General features: G+C 48.2%; 1 protein-coding gene across 6 annotated transcripts in view; it reads left to right on the top strand.

The window, feature by feature from the left end:
* TEAD4 (TEA domain transcription factor 4) overlaps window positions 1-16,623 on the top strand; it is a 68,530-nt gene that overhangs the window by 17,294 nt on the left and 34,613 nt on the right. For 4 of the 6 annotated variants that reach the window (XM_019464837.2, XM_019464836.2, XM_019464834.2 and 1 more), the window contains exon 2: window positions 10,643-10,897. In XM_019464837.2, coding sequence (XP_019320382.1) covers window positions 10,643-10,897 — 255 coding nt within the window. Of the gene's footprint in view, window positions 1-5,861; window positions 5,991-10,642; window positions 10,898-16,623 lie in introns of all 6 variants that reach the window. The other 2 variants (XM_053894997.1, XM_019464835.2) reach the window with 1 other exon arrangement.

Raw genomic sequence — 16,623 nt, 5'->3', positions numbered from 1 at the left:
TCTACTAAAATCCTATCCCCACCCCCTAAGATACTCATCTATAATTGTTTAATCTGTTACCCTCCTTGGGTACACCTGATTCTTATTAGGTCCCTATGAGCATCTAGTGCAATGTTTTCAACTGATGAATTTCATAACCCTTGTTTTATGTGTGTTTCTGTTCAAAGACACCTTATTGAATATGTGTCACTGATTTGGGATGCCTGGGTGGCTCAGTCAGTTAAGTGTCTGACTTTAGCCCAGGTCATGATCTCACGGTTCGTGAGTTTGAGCCTGGTGTCGGGCTCTGTACTGACAGCTCAGAGCTGGAGCCTGCTTCAGATTCTGTGTGTCCCTCTCTTTCTGCCCCTCTCCTGCTCATGCTGTCTTTCTCAAAAATAAATAAACAATAAAAAAATATATGTTACCAATTTACTACCATTGAAGTCACAGCCAACAGCATTATTAGTCAACCTGAACGAAGCTTATCAGACTCACATGTCTTCTCCGTAGGGCACACGGCAGCCTTCTTGTACATAGGAACGCTAGCCAGCGCTGCAGCACTGCTCTTGGGGCCATTTTAAACTGCGAAATCAGTAACAAAAAGCATAAAATTGTGAAAAAAGTGGCACTGAATAGACGGTGAAAAGGACACTTGTGTACACTGTGAGAGCTGGAGCCAGAAAGCAGATACAGCCTTGGTCAACCTCAGGTGGGAGTGTGTATGATGGTAACTCACATTTTTGGCTGTGCAGAGTGTGTACATTTCTCCAAATAACCACAGAAGCGCTGCAAGTATTGATGTAGGAGTTATAGATTTTAGTAGGTAGGTGGATTTGCAATACAGAATTTGTGAATGTTCTGTGAATAATCAGGAGCTTCACAGGGAACTCTGGGCCCCTGCACCCACTAGGCTGAAGGATGTTGAGAGCAGGACCATGTCAGTTGTGACCTTGTACTCAAGGCCTGGCATATAGTAGTTGTTCAATATATAGTTTTAAATGAATGAATGAAAGACTCAAAGGACTAAATCCCTTATGGGGAGCTGTTGGGCATGAAAATAGGAGGGAACGATCTTTTTGGCTGGGGAACCTGCTTATCCACATGTGGGTCACCTGCTGCCCTCCTTCCTAGGAACCAACTTTCTCTCCTCTTTGAGAGGCATCCAGATGATGGGCATGGCAGTTTTACTTGCGTGGCAAGAAAGCATGGGGCTGAGGCTTGGTTCTAGTCCCGGTTTTAATGAGCCATGGGGCCTTTTGGCAAGTTGTTTTACCTCGTAGGGCCTTAGTCCCTGTATCTGTAAGATGGAGGGCAACTTTCTCTTTTGGGGTTTTTGTCACACACACAAACCTTGGGATGCCTGCATCTCCCACCTGGGACCTTTGCCAGAGGCTGTGGGGGCTGTGGGGTCCGTATGCCTCCAGCTCCCCTTACCTGGTCAGTCCTGGAGCTGGTACCTGTCCCTGTTACGCTTTACAACTAACTTAAATCCCGCATGGTGTAGAATCAGCATCCTGTTGTTCACAGAACTGTTGGCAAAGAGGTTCAAGCAGCATTGCAGTGGGCAAGAGGCAGTTTGCTGAGGGGAAGGGACTGAGCCTTGCCACTTGGAGCTTTGGGGTTTGGGCATAGCACTGCACCTGGGGGGCCCCGGCATCATCATCTGAAATGAGCGGTACTAGCCTCCTCAAAGGGGGGTTGGGAGGATTGGAGGAGATATTATAGTCAAGTGCTTAGCCCCGTGCCAGGCACAGAATGGGTATGTAAAAATGGTACCTTCTAGTCTTAATATGAAACTAGTTCTCTCTTCGGTGAGCAGAATGTCAGTCCCTCAGTATCCCGGTGCTTCCTTGACTGCTCGCCCTCTCTGCCACGAGTGTTGGGCCACCTGAACCTGTCCTGCAGTTCATCTGCCCAGTGCATGGGGGCCGTGCACTAGGGGAGGAGGCAGCACTGTGTGTTGGGGAAGTGGGCCTCCCCGCTATGGCCTAGCCCTGCCTGGAGGCTGGGTTCTCTCTTCTTCCATCTCTCAGCCTCTGCAGTTACAACTAAGCAGCCAGTCTTCTAGGCACCTTGGGGGCTGTAAATTTGCCCTGCTCCTCAGACATCGCCGACTGGTAAAGAAGACATCAACTAGAATCAGGACAGAGACCTCTGAGGAGGCCCAGTGAGTAGTTCGGACCTGAACTACTTTGTGGGTGGAGCCCGGGGCCGATGCAGGCCCTGGCTTGAGCTGTGTGCCTTGTACCTGATTCCTCCGAAGCCACTCACCCTCTGTAGCACTCAGCCTCCCTCCCCCATCTAAGTTCCCTGAGGGCCCGAACCCATTTCTCCAGAGTTGAGTCCGCAAAATAGGTACGCAGGTGGTTTTTAAAAAATGTATTTTTCTTTTTAAAAAATTCACCTTTGTTGAGGTATAAGTGACTTAAAATTGTAAGATATGTTAAGTGTGCATTGTGGTGACCTCATATTTATACACATTGTGAAAGGATCCCCCCTCATCTGCTTAATTATCACATCTGTCACCTCATGTCTTTCTTTTTGGTGAGAACATTTAAGCTGTATTCTCAGCAATTTTCGATGATACGATACAGTGTTATCCGCAGTAGTCACCCTGTTCTACAGTAGATCCTCAGACCTTATTCAGCTTGTAGTTGAACCACCTCCCCCCACTTCTCCTACCCTCAGCAGATGGTTGTTAATGGACTGGTGTCAGGAAGGAGGCCCACCCTAAGCAGGAAGTCATTGTGAGTAAACTTGGGGTTCAGGAGTTGCTGAGGAGACCAAGGGGGCTGGAGGGGAGAGTGGGGATGAGTCTGGCATCCGCTGTTCCTGATTTCCCTTCCTGTTCTTACTAAGAAATGAGGTCAGGGCAGTGAAGACTTAGAGATCTACTGCAACCCCCCAAATCAGGGAGCTTGCACAGAGCTCTGCGTTTTGTACTTGTGGTTCAGTGTGTGTAGCACTGTTTGGCACTCGTACAGTTGGGCCCAGTCTCCAGAGTCTAGTCCAGTGGGAATAGCCAACGTAATGATGGGAGGGCTCATTCTTGTCTCTGCTCTGAAATGTATTGATACAAAGGATCCACACTGCATCCAACGTAGATGTTCTATAACCACAACTATGGTGGGTTGAACAAAGCACCTGAGGTTCAGAGACATAACTCCACTGGCCTTGGTTACCAAGCCTTGCAGATAAGCCCACCAGCCTGAAGAAGGTCTCATGCTCTCAGATTGAGGCAGAAGCTGCTAACTACTTTAGCAGCTCCCTCTGCTTCCTCTAACTTTATACTTCTGAGACTCATATAGTGGGAGATGGGATGGTTCTCCTGGAAGGAAATCCCATTTTCTCTTTCCTTTCAGCTTATTTAAAGAGTCATTGGGATAAAGGTGGCCATTCTTTCCAGGGGCCCCAGGAGAGCATCAGAGTAGCAGGTGTGCTGGATGTCAGGGCCCACGGGTCATGAGGACCCTGATGGAGCTGGAGCCTTTAGCCTGGATCCCAGAGCTCTTGGAATCTGAGTCGGGAGACAAGGGGCAGAGAGAACCGTTTCTACCCTCATAATTGGGCAGGGAACTCAGGGCCCCTCTGAATTGTCTCTCCTTTACTCTGGATGATACCAGGCAAGTGTCATAAACTTTGAGTTTCAGTCTCCATCACTTCCGATTTGGGGTCGGGAGCACAGGGAGAAGGTTATAACATGCATTGACCCTCAACAAGTTAGAGATACTATGATAAAAGGAAACGAGTGGGAGATTTGTTCTTGACTGAGGAAAGGGAATCAGTGGGATAACTGGTACTACCTAAAGTAGGGTGACATCTATCTAAATTCCCAACACTGAGCCAGGAGAGTTGGGGGAGGTGCTAATGTATAAGAAATAATTATGTGCTCAGGTAGCTCACAGACCAGTGGGAAGTAGGTGAACACAGATCAGGCACTGTCCCGTGTTGAGTTGCATCTTGGGGGTTCTGCAGGCTAGGGGGAGAAGGGTAGAGCTTAGTGGTCCCTGATGGCCATGGAAGGGTACTGAAGGGGTGGGCTTTTGAGCAGGAGATGGAGATTTTGATTGAGGATATGGCCCTGGAGCAGGCAGGGGACAGGACCAAAGGGGATGAGGTCTGGTTCTTCAACTTTCTCAGGGCAAGCCATTTGCCCTCCCTGAGGCTTCGTTTCTCCATTTATAACCTGGGGATCCTGATCCCCTTCTTCTCCTGAAAGTGTTTTTGGGGAGTTTATTCTTCTCATTATTAAAAAGATCTTAATAAAAGCCTGTGAGTTCTAATTCTCCTGAAAATTCCTGAGTAACTGGCATCTATGGCCCCTAGGGTGGAGCTGAGTGTTGTTTGGGCCTGGAGCTGGCATTGGGTGGGCCATCTGGTGGGCTTTTGGGTGGGGCTGGGGGCAGAACCAGAGGCCTCCAGGCCAGGCCCTGGAAGCTAAGCCAAGGATTATTTTTATTCCTCTGTTCATGGCACATGGCCCAGGCATAACTGTGCCATCTGTCCTCCCCTCCTGCTCTCGTCCTGGCAGGCCCATGGGGTCATTGTGGAGGGTTTGGGGAAGGAGGGGGAGTGGGGCTCCTTCTCTGGACTGGTGTTGGCTTACCCTCCATTCTACTAGCTGCAGGGCCTAGGCTGTGTGGGAGGTTTGCCTGGTGAGGGAAGGCAGCTGCCAGGCCTGGGGCCGTGGGCGGTGAGGCTGGGAGAGGCCAGCCAGTGAGAGCTATGGCCTGGGGGCAGCAGGGCCACACAGGGCTGGGAGCAACTCCATTTCAGTCACAAATCCCAGGGCTTGGGGCCTTGGGTGACCCCCTGCCTTGCTTCCCCTGGGATGGACCCAATCTTGGGAACACAAAGTGCAGGTCCTCAGAAACCTCACTTGTGGGGCAGTATCTGACAGGACTCTCTGGTTTTCCCCAGGTCTGGTGGTCCACTGGGCTGCCCTGGGCCCAACTAATACAGGGGCTGAACGTGCTTACTTCACCTGGCTGGTCTAGCTCAGCTGTGGTGAAAGAGGGCCCAGAGACCCCGGTCTCTACTCCTCAGAAAGGTTTATGTAGTATCAGGGAGATTGGGCCTCCCTCCTTTCCTTCTCTCCTTTCTGGACTTCATAGCACCCTCCATCTGGCTTGGGGTAACCATTTGGGTTTAGTGCCAGGTCCCAGAAGAGAATCCAGGCTGAAGCTAGGACATACAAGACTTTAAGTATTAATATTATTTATTTATTAACATTAATCAATACTAGCTGAAGGTATATGTATCTGTTAGGTCCATTTAGGACTTTAGACCTTCCACGTGAGGCATTATTTGTAGCTTAGATAATGATGGTGACAATTAATATAGCTCTTACTGAGCACTGACTCTACGTCATGCCCCATGCTAGTTAACATCAGATCTTGTTGACCAGCATATGGGATATCTCTCCATGGCAGGTCAGTTCTCCAGCCTTCTCTGAGCAAAGCCACAGGTGAAAGTCTGCATGGTAGGAGCGGTCCCAGAAGAAGTGGAGGACCTGGGCAGCGAATGTGAGCCACAGGCACTGTAGGACAGAAAGGACCTTAGATCCCAATCTACGAAATGGACGAATTTGACAATGGTCACACGGTTGCTTATAACACTGGAACTAGAACCAGTCTCTTGATGCCCAGACATCACACTTTCATTTTACAAACCTCCAAAATAAATCCCAAAGGAATTAACCTACAACTGAAGCTCTCCCCGTGGTGTGCCAAAGTCCGGACATTTACTGATATTTTTTTGGTTTCCTGACACTAAACACAGAACAGTTCATTTTCCCCACAGGGAAATCATTACTTCACAAAAAACACTTAGCAAATATCTACTCATTTATTCATTCTTTTGTTCTCCGCATTGTGCAGTGTGCTGAGGACTTAGAGAAAGACAACCATCCCCACCCTCGTGGAGTCTGACGTATGGGGGAGGCCGATCATTCATGGGAGATGGAGGGGTCAGATATGTAAAGCACGGGGACCTGTTGGAACTCAGAGGTGGGTGCCTAATCCAGACTTGAGGTCTGGGTCATCCTCCCAGAGGAAATGACATTTTCGCTGGACCTTAAAGATGCGTAGGAGTTAGGTGAGGGAGGGATGGGGAGGAAGGCTGCAGGCAGCCCTTCCAGGTATAAAGAGCTTATTATGTTAATTGAGTGTGGGGGTTAGGGCCGGGTGCAAAGAAGAGAGTATAGAGGACCATGTAGGTGCATGGAAGGTATGGCAGGAGAGCAGGAATCAGTTGATGAAGGGCCTTATAAAATCCTATTGTGGAACATATCATTTTATGTAAGATTATGGGAAAGCCATTGAAAGATTTTAAGTAGAGGAATCACATGATCAGATTTGTATTGTAGAAAAATCACTGTGGCTGCAGTGACAGATTATGGAGTCTACATGGGGTTGGCACAGTCATCCAGGTGAGCACTAGCGGAAGCTTGGATTAGGGCTTGAGATAGAAAGAGATGTGGCTTCAAGAAGACTTTTAGGAGATAGATAGGATGTGGTTGTTAATTATTTATGGAGATAAGAGGGAAAAGTCAATACATTCTTAGATTTCTGGCCTCTGGGTGGATGGCGGTGTCATTTCTTGAGAGACACAGAGGAGGAGGGGGAGGACCAGGACTCACTGGCAAGCTGAAAATTTGGTTTTGGACATGTTGAGTTTGAGGAGCTTCAGAGAAGGCTGATTAGGGCTGCCTGGTAAGCAGTTGCCATATATGCCCAAACTCAGGAAGGACGTACAGATTTGGGAATCAAAAATATACAGTGGGAATGTAAGCTGTGAGTGGGGATCCCCCAGGAGGGTATGTATCAGGTTTTGAAAGGAGAGGTCAGGTCAGAACCCTGAGGAAAACATGTAGGGAATGGGTCTGGCAAAATATGAGACCAAAGAGAAGAAAGGAAGGGTGAAGACAGTGAGTTAAGACAACTTGAGAATGGTCTTTGTTCTTCCATGTATTTTGAGATCAGCTTGTTAAGTTTTGTGGAAGACCTTGTGGAATTTTTTTTTTTTTTAATGTTTTATTTCCTTTTGAGAGAGAGAGAGAGAGGCAGAGTACAAGCGGGGAGGGGTAAAGAGAGAGGGAGACACAGAATCCGAAGCAAGCCTCTGCTTCTGAGCTGTCAGTACAGAGCCCGACACGGGGCTTGAACCCACGAGTTGTGAGATCATGACCTGAGCTGAAGTCGGATGCTCAACTGACTGAGCCACCCAGGTGCCCTGAGACCTTGTGGAATTTTTAATCATAATTTCATTGAAATTATTTTTTTGGTAAAGATTCAACATCTTTATGATATTTTCCCATCCAGGAGCACAATTTTCCTCTCCATTTATTTAGGTATTTTATGTCTTTCAAAACCATTATGATTTCCTTTGTCTCACCTATTGTTAGATTTATCAGTAGGTAAATTACGACTTTGGTTTCTAAATGGAATATTTATTTATTTTTCTTAAAAAATTTTTAAAATTATTTTTGAGAGAGAGAGAGAGAGAGAGAGACAGAGTGCAAGCTGGGGAGGGGCAGAGAGCGAGACATACACAGAATCCAAAGCAGGCTGTCAGCACAGAGCCCCATGTGGGGCCTGAACTCATGAACTGTGAGATCATGACCTGAGCCAAAGTCAGACGCTTAACTGACTGAGCCACCCAGACTCCCCTCTAGACGGAATATTTTTAGAAATTAGTAAGATATGCCATCTTACTTCTGGTATCAAAGAATGTAATTGTAATTTGTGAAATCCCTTCAGTCTTCTATTGTAATTCCTTATAATAATGACAGTTTACTTCCTTTTTTCCAATCTTGAGATCTGTCTTGTCCTACTGTGTTGGCTAGGACTCTAGTACAGTGTGAGTATAAATGTTGAAAGTGATACCTTATTTCTGAATTTAAGGTAATGCTTCTAGTGTTTAATCAGTAAGTGTTGTGCACATTAAAGTTCTGGTTACCAGTTCCAATGTGCGTGTGTGTGAGTGGGGTTGGGGGGTGAGGACGTTCCTACACTAATCAACAAGTCTCTAGCACCAGTTGGGTGTCCTACAATCCAATTCTGACACTGTCTACCTGGAGGTAGCATCATATCCCACAGGTTAATGGCTTATCTCATAAGACTGCCCCCCCCAACCCCAGATACCAGTGGCAAGCCCAGGTTATCACTGGTTATACATTGGAAGTTCTAGTAACCCCTCCTTGAGTTCAACTGATTTGCTAGAGTGGCTCATAGAATTCAGAGAAACACTTTACTTACTAGATTACTGGTTTATTACAAAAAATATGTAACTCAGGAAGAGTCAAGTGAAACAGATACATAGGGCAAGGTCGGGGGGAAGGCATAGAACTTCCATAACCTCTACAAGTGTGTGCCATTCTCCCCAAATCTCCATGTGTTCACCAACTCAGAAACTCTCGGAAGCCCCTCCTTTTTTGTTTTTATGGAGGCTTCATTACATAGGCACAATTGATTAAATTATTGGCCATTGGCAATTAATACAACCTCTAGTCCCTTTCCCTTCCCTGTACTTTGCAAAAGGGGTGGTGGTGTGGGACTGAAGGTTCCAACCCTCTAATTACATGGTTAGTTCTCCTGACCACCAGCCTTCATCCTTAGATAGATGCATTCCAAAAGTCACCACATTCACATAATAAGACACCTTTATCGTTCTCATCTCTTTGGAAATTCCAGGGGTTTTAGGAACTCTGTGCTAGAAACTGGGACAAAGACCAGATACACATTTCTTATTATAAATCACAACATCACAGTAGGGTTTTGGAAGGTGCCATTTGTCACATTTAAGGAAGTTTCCTTGTTTATAGAGTTTGCTAATAAGTATTTTTTATTGTGACTGGGTCTGGAGTTTTAGCAGATGCATCTTCAGAATGTATGGTTCAGAAACATGGTTTTTCTTGCATGTACATATATACACGTGTGTGTATTGCATGACCAAACGTAGCCACCATCATTGTTGTTATTGTTTTTATATAGTTAATATTGTTTAGATTCATTTTTATTTTACCATAACTTTGCTCACCTCTTCCATGTGTGTCATGCCTTCTTTTCCTAGAAGCTCCCTTTAAAAAAATACCTCCTTTACTGTTTTTTTTTTTTTTTTTAAGTGAGGGTCTGTTAGTAGTAAATTCTCTCCATCTTTGTCTAAAAATGCTTTTTTTTTTTAAAATGTTTACTCTCAAATGATATTTTGGTTGGGCTTTTAATTCTGGGTTAACAGTTATTTTTCTGTCAACAGTTTAGAGACTTTATCTTGGGTCCTCCTGTGCTACTGTTGAGAAGTCCACTATCTGTATATACAATTAATATCATAGTCCTTCCTTTGTAGGTGATTTGTCTTTTTTCACTCTGGATGCTTTTAAGACCTAGTCTTTGTTTTTGGTATTCTGCAGTGTCCTTACAGTATGTGTTTATTTTATTTTAATTTATCCTGGTTAGGATTCAGTATGGTTCCTTAATTGGAGGATTCATGTATTTCATTATTTCTGAAAAATTTCCTTGCCATTATCTTTTCAAATGTTGTTCTACTTCACTTTCTGTATTCTCTCTTTCTGGAATGCTAATTGGAGGTATGTTGAAGTGCCTTATTTTGTTCTCCTTTGCTCTTTATCATCATTACAAAAATACATTTCTCAGTAATATCTTAAGATATTTTTTCCAGGTTCTTCTTTCTCTGGCTGTATCTAATGTGCTGTTAATCTCAGTTAAACCATTGAGTTTTTTTAATATATATTTTTTAACATTTATTTATTTTTGAGAGACAGAGTGAGACAGACATGAGTGGGGAAGGGGGGCGGGGTGCACAGAATCCAAAGCAGGATCCAGGCTCTGAGCTGTCAGCACAGAGCCCGACACGGGGCTTGAACTTACGAACTGTGAGACCATGACCTGAGCCGTAGCAGGACAATTAATCAACTGAGCCATCCAGGTGCCCCAAACGATTTAGTTTTAACTTCAGTGACTAAAATATTTATTTGGTTCTTTTTCCAGTCTGCTTTGTGTTTTTTGATTGTGTCTAATTCTTTCTCATGTTTCCAATTCCTTGTTTAAGTCGATAATTATTTGAAATACCATTATATAATAGTTTTTATCTGATAGTTCAGTTATCTCTAGTTCTTGGCTCTAATTCTATTGAATCTTGATCATGGTAGATTGTTTCCTCTTTCTTCTATGTTGTAATTTTAGATTTTGAGAAGCTCTTTAGCAAGATTTTATCTTTGGGAATTTTCTGCAGTATGGGTTAAGACTGTCTTTTTAACCTAGGGTTTAGGCAGACAGACAGTCTTGCCATATTTTGTCAGTATTCTTTTTGCTGAAGATTGAGATTTAGTTCTGAGTTCCAACCTCCCTGTATCTGTCAGGTCATCCCAGGTGCCTGGGATGTTTGTGCTCACTTAACAGGGTGGGAAGCTTAGGTCTGCAGAGGGGACATGACCTGCCCCAGATTCCAGGTCTCTTGATGCTCCCAGATCTTTCAGTTCATTCCTTATCCCCTGGGTCACTGGCCTTATTCCCTCTGAGCTCCTGTGCTGTGGGTGGCCAAGCAAGGAAGGGCAACTGATCCTGGGGCTTGGCACTCCCCTGGGTGCCCCATCCCACGGACATGTGTTCTTCCACCGAAGCGGAGGTTTCTGCCTAAACAGGTCCAACGGGCGCTCCTCCAAGCGGAGCCTTGGAGGGCAAGGCCGGCACCATTACCTCCAACGAGTGGAGCCCTCCTAACTCCCCTGAGGGGAGCAACGTCTCTGGGGGCAGCCAGGCATTGGACAAGCCCATCGACAATGATGCGGAGGGTGTATGGAGTCCGGACATCGAGCAGAGCTTCCAGGAGGCCCTGGCCATCTACCCGCCTTGCGGCCGCCGCAAAATCATCCTCTCGGATGAGGGCAAGATGTACGGTAAGGAGCCTGTTGGGGTAGGGTGGCAGGCCCCTGCCCTCGTGATCCAGCTCTGGAAATAGGGCCCGGCAAGGGGCCAGGCACAGCAACCTTGGGGTTCTTCAAGTAATGCACGGGGGAATGACTGCTAGGGCATTTATCAGGTGGACGCTGCTTCCACTGACCTGGGTTCCCAAAGTGTGGGAGAGTGTGTGAGGAGAAGCCTTAGAGTGGGAGAGAAGCTGTGGTAGAAGGCTTGGGAAAGGAGAAGAATAACCCCCTCCCGCCAGAGCAAGCTGGGAAAATCCCATAAGCTGTTCCCCAGGCAAATGCTTCATGAGCTCCCAGCTCCCTACCTTGACTGTGAAGGGAGGTTAGGAAGGTGGTTACTGGACTCACTCATTCCCTCATTCATGCACTCAGTTGTGAGGCTTCTGCGTGCCAAGCCTAAGCGGGGAAGATCTGGACCCTGCTCACAATATGGTGGGGGTAGGTGAGGTGAGCACACACATGTCTGTGCAACACGACAGATGTGGAGTGTTGCAGGAGAGAGTCAAGCAGAGTGCTGTAGACCTTTCCCTCAGGAAAGGTCCCATTGAGCTCAGAGTGATCTGGAAAGCCTTGATCTTTGTGAGTGGCTGAGGATTCAGAACGTTCAGAGATACTTTATGTCCGGTAGCCCTGTGGGAAGGACCAAGCAGTCTGCCTGGGGCTGTGCTGACTTTTGGATGGAAGAGAGGTTATGTGGAAAAGTAAAACAAAACCAAAAACTGAATAGCTGTTGGAAGGCCCAGGTCAGGCTTTCATTCCCAGTGGAAAGTCTCCCAGTACCCCCAGCTTGAAACACTGGTCTTGGGTAGGCGGTGGGGGGATTTCTGTAACTGGTTGGCACCCTTGACAACAGAGGGCCCTGCCCTGCCTCCCAACAAAATGGTTCTAGGCCAGGTATCCACCGCCAGAAGTTTACATTCAGGTTCTCTCTCCCCCATCGAACGCTGGTGCCCCTCCCTCCAACACAGTAAAGGGCGCTTTGTGAGGGGTTCGTGGGAGCTAGCTGTATTCACCTCAGAGGGCTGCTGTGAAAAATGACCACAAACTGGTGGTTTAACACAGCAGAAATGTATTCTCTCACAGTTAAGGGGTCCAGAGGTCTGAAGTCAAGGTGTCTTTGGGGTGGTTCCTCTTGGAGGCTCTGAGGCAGGGTCTGTTCCAGCCTCTCTCTTAGCTCCTGGGTCGCTCACAATCCATGGCCTTCCTTAGCTTGTAGCTGCATCACTCCAGTCAGTGACTCTGTTGTCCCACGACTGTCTTCCTGTGTGTCCTGACCTCTTGTAAGGATACTAGTCACACCTAATCCAGTGTACATCTTAGTACATCTGTAAAGATCCTGTTTCCAAGTAAGGTCACATTCTGAAGTTCTGGGTGGACAAGAATTCTGGGGGGACACTATTCAACTGAGCTCAACTGGACTGAACATGGGTCCTGTGTGTTACTGCCTTGGGGAGTATAGGGCTCTCACAGCACCTGGTACTCACTCTTTACCTGCAGCTTTACCTACAAGGCCAGAGTGATTCCTCTCTTTCTTTAACTTGTTGGGAAAGCAAGGTGGGCAAGGTGGACCCTGGATCTCGTCCTCGGGCACCAGTTACAAGTTCTAACTGCTCATCTCTCCTCACCAGCCCTACCGCTGTGGCTTTGCTGGATCCCTACAGAGTCTGTCTTACTTCTGTAGGTGTCCATGCCCTGCATCGTCCTCCCCACACCCCGTACCACCCCTGCTCTAACCACTTCCTGCTCTAGTAGTTGCTTCTTATTTTTGGCCCCTTGGGAATCCTCATGGAGAAGACGGTGGATGCGTATGGAACACCTGTTGGGTGCTAGATGTGGGATCAAGCGCTTTACCTAGTTTCTTCCCATAGAGCTGGAGAGGAATGGAGAACTGATGTTCTAGGCTCTTTCTACTACTTTAGTGGAGAATGGGATGGGTATTGATTAAGAGCTGAGGTGTGAAGGTATGAAGGGGTTGGGGGGAAGGGGAGGGCAAACTGTTTAGCTTCAGAGTTGTCAGGGTCTCTTGTGGGGAAGCCGTGATGTGTGCCCGGGACAAGCACAAGTTTTCTGGCAAACACAAGCAGCTAAGAGGCATTCAGGAAAGGGCAAGAGCTGAGGGTACCTGTGGAGATGGCAGAATGTGGAAGAATCAGCAGACATTTATTTGGGTGCCACTGTGGACCAGACTTTGAATGCTGAGATGTTTCTTTGTGTGTGTGTGTGTGTGCATGTATGGTAAAATATATATAACATAAAGTATATTCTTTTAACCATTTGTAAGTGTACAGCTCAGTGGCAGAAAGTAGATTCACATTGTGGTGCGGCCACCAGCCCCATCCATCTCCAGAACTTCATCTTCCTAACTGAAGCTTCGTACCCACTAAACACTACATCCCATCCCCTCCTCCCCCCAGCCCCTGACAACCACCGTTCTGCTCTCTGTCTCTATGGATGTTACTGCTCTGGGCACCTCTGAGAAGTGGAATCCTATGGTGTTGTTTGTTTGCCCTTTTGTGACTGCCTTAGTTCAGTCAGCGTAATGTCCTCAAGGCTCCTGCACGTTGCAGCCTATGTCAGAACTTCCTTTTCAAGGCCAGATAACGTTCCACCGTATGGATAGACCACAGTTTGTTTATCTGTTCACCTGGTGGTGGATGTCTGGTGGGGGGATACTTAGTTTTATTTAGTGGTTGTGGGTAGATATTTCTCTCCCCATTTCACATTTAAAGGAATTGGGTTAAGAGACTTTGTTATCAGTCAGCAGACGATTGTAACTGAGCCAGTTTGGGAAGTGCAAGCCTGAGATTGTGACTGAGCCAGTTTGGGAAGTGCAAGCCTGCGGGTCTCTGGCAGGCCTTGGGTTGGAATTGTTTGGCTGGAGGGGAGCTGTTAAGTGGTGGGGAAACAGGCTGAAAATGGTGTTTGGCAAACTGCCCTGGCCATGTTGGTGTCCCTTTTGTGGTTCTCCTCCTGTGTAGAGAGACCAGGAGGGGGATCACACAGGGGAGGACCTGGGAGGAAGGGAGGGGAGGGGTGGAGGGGCCCGGAGCCTCTTAGTTGTGCCAAGGAAGATAGAGGCTCTCAGTGGTCTCTGATACCCTTTATCGCTTCAATCTTTTCAAGGAGAGGAGGGAGGAATTATAATCTCTGGTTGCAGATGTAGAGATAGATAGAACCTCAGAGAGGCCAAGAGTTTCTCCCAGAGTCTCTTAGGTAGTAAGTGCGAGAGCCACGGGTAGAACCAGTTCCCCTACCCCCAAGCGCAGTGCTCCCCCATCACCCTGAACGGCCTTTGTGTGCTCTGTGAAGCCTGCCCCGCCTGCTCCTCTCCTCCCTGCACCACCTCCCCCTTCTGCTTGGCCCGGGCTCCAGGTGGGCCAGGCTCTGGGCAGGGGCACTATGAGTCTGATGACTCACTCAGCCCCCACAGCACCTGTCTTCCCTGACTACAGATCCTGCTGGGGTCCAGACGCTGGCTTATCCCCATCTCCTCTTACCAGGCATGGGGGCTGAGCCAGGGCAGGACCTCGCAGGGAGTCGATGAAGGGGCCCTCACTCAGCAGGGGCTGCCGTCCAGCTGGGAGGTATATATAGCTCTGAGCTCAGCCCCGTGTGTGTGTGTGTGTGTGTGTGTGTGTGTGTGTGTGTGTGTGTGTGTGTGTGATGGGACCCGGGAGGTGGAGGAAGAGGGACAGGCTGCCAAGCTGACTCAGACGTCACCTTACTCTGGCTGCTCTCCTGTGTCTTCTCATCTTCCCTTGGGGACCCTCTCTTGCCATCCTCCAGTGCCTGAGCCCCTGAGAGCCCCACTCCGTACACACCCCGCTTCCCACATTCAGAGGCCATCAGTTGTTTTCCAGGTGGGCCAGCCCAGTGGGGCACAGGGTGGGAGCTGAGGATCATCAGGGTGATTCCAGGGCGCCCAGAGGAGGAGTCTAGAGCTGGAGGCTCTGAGGACAGGAATTAGGCCTGCTCCCAGCTCTGGCCCCAGTGCAGCCGAGCAGGACACTGAGGAAGGCCAGGCAGACATGTGGATAGCATGCAGAGCTACAGCACAGATTAGCGCCTGTGACTTCTGAGCTGAGCCTCCCACATTTGCAGACAGGCTCCCGGGGCCGCTAGCCGTCTTCGCTCACAACTGCCTTCGTTTGTGCCCCGTCACTGTGTGACCCTCGCCCTGGCATCGCCATGCTGGTCACTCTGACCTCCTTTGGCCAGCCTGGCCTCTGGCCCCGTGGGCAGGTGGTGGGGAGGTGAGCGTGGGGCAACTTGTCACCCCCATCTGCCCGCACACTCTGTCTTTCCCCCCCTCGCAGCTCTGCCCTGGTCCCCGCTGTCTTGCCATCTCTGCCTTGCCTGCAAGAGGGCTGGCTGGCCAGCTGTGTCTTCTCTGTGTGTCCATTCCTTCCTGCCCACCATGCTCTTGAATCTCTGAGCTCTCCTGGCCTCTCTTCCCTCTTTCTGCTTCTCCTCTCCTTGCTTTCTCCATTGTCTCACTGGGTGCCCTGTGGCCCAGGCTTCTTGTTCTTGTTACCACCTGGGCAGCTCCTCTTGAACAAGCTCCCACTGCCCTGAGCCAGGCCTGGGCTGAGGGCTGCAGCCTCTGTTGTCCACAACTGCATGGGACAATGGAGGGGCAGGAGAAACATCTTTAGAAAGTAATCTCATGGCACTTATGTTGTGTATAGTGTTACTCAGGGGGCTAGGCTATCTTAGAAGTTTTCTGGAAGGAAGTGTAGCATGAGCAGGGTAGAGGAGGGAGGTGCTCAGGGAAGGGGGAAGACAGTGAGCACCCATCCAGAGGAGGGACTCTGTGTGGTGGTTTTGATGGGCGTTGTAGGCAGGTGCTGCGATGACCACTGTCAGAGGTGAAGAGACCCTGTTTTGGATAACACACACAGCTAAGGAGAGGCAGAGTAGGGACTAGGCCCAGGTCAAGGCTCTGGTCACTGAGGTGATGGGACAGCGGTCAGTGCCCTCATCCGAGCTTCTGCCCCCTGCCACCACCATGTTCCTTGGATCCTCCACTGCCCTTTGCTCTGTTGCTCTGTGGTTTCTGGCTCCCTTCTGTGTACCCCCCCCCCCCCCCCCCCCCCCCGGTTTACAATGCTAACTTCATGCTTCTGGAGGCCTGATGATGTGACCCTCAGTTCAAACTTGCACTGGTGTGGCCTTGGGCTGGTGGTCTAACCTTTCTCAGCCTCAGTTCCTCATTTTGTACAACCGAGGAGTGATGACAGTAATGCCACCTTTTTGTTTGGTTTTGGTTACATTCATTTATTTTATTGTGGGAAGATATACATCACATAAAATTTACCATTGTGACCATTTTAAGGTACAGTTCAGTGGCATTAAATTCGTTCACATTGTTGCTGCCATCCCTGTCATCTGTCTCTAGAACCTTCTCATCCATCCCAAACTGAAACTGTAGCCATTAAACACTAACTCCCCAACCCCCTCCCCCAGCCGTAGGTAACCTCTGTTCTGTTTTCTGTCCATATGAATTTGCCTATTCTTGGTACCTCATGGAAGTAGAATCAATCATACAATATTTGTCCTGTTGTGACTGGCTTATTTTGCTTAGCACAGTGTCTTTAGGGTTCACCCTTGTTGTAGCCTGTGTCATAGCTCTATTATTTTTTTATAGCTGAATGATACTCCGTTGCACAGATACACCACATTTTATATATCCATTT

This window comes from Panthera pardus, unplaced genomic scaffold (genome assembly GCF_024362965.1).
Source record: "Panthera pardus isolate Hobbes unplaced genomic scaffold, ASM2436296v1 HiC_scaffold_6, whole genome shotgun sequence".
Classification (NCBI taxonomy): Eukaryota; Metazoa; Chordata; class Mammalia; order Carnivora; family Felidae; genus Panthera; species Panthera pardus.
Note: the sequence above shows the minus strand (reverse complement) of the source record. Positions and strands in the feature narration are given on the sequence as shown.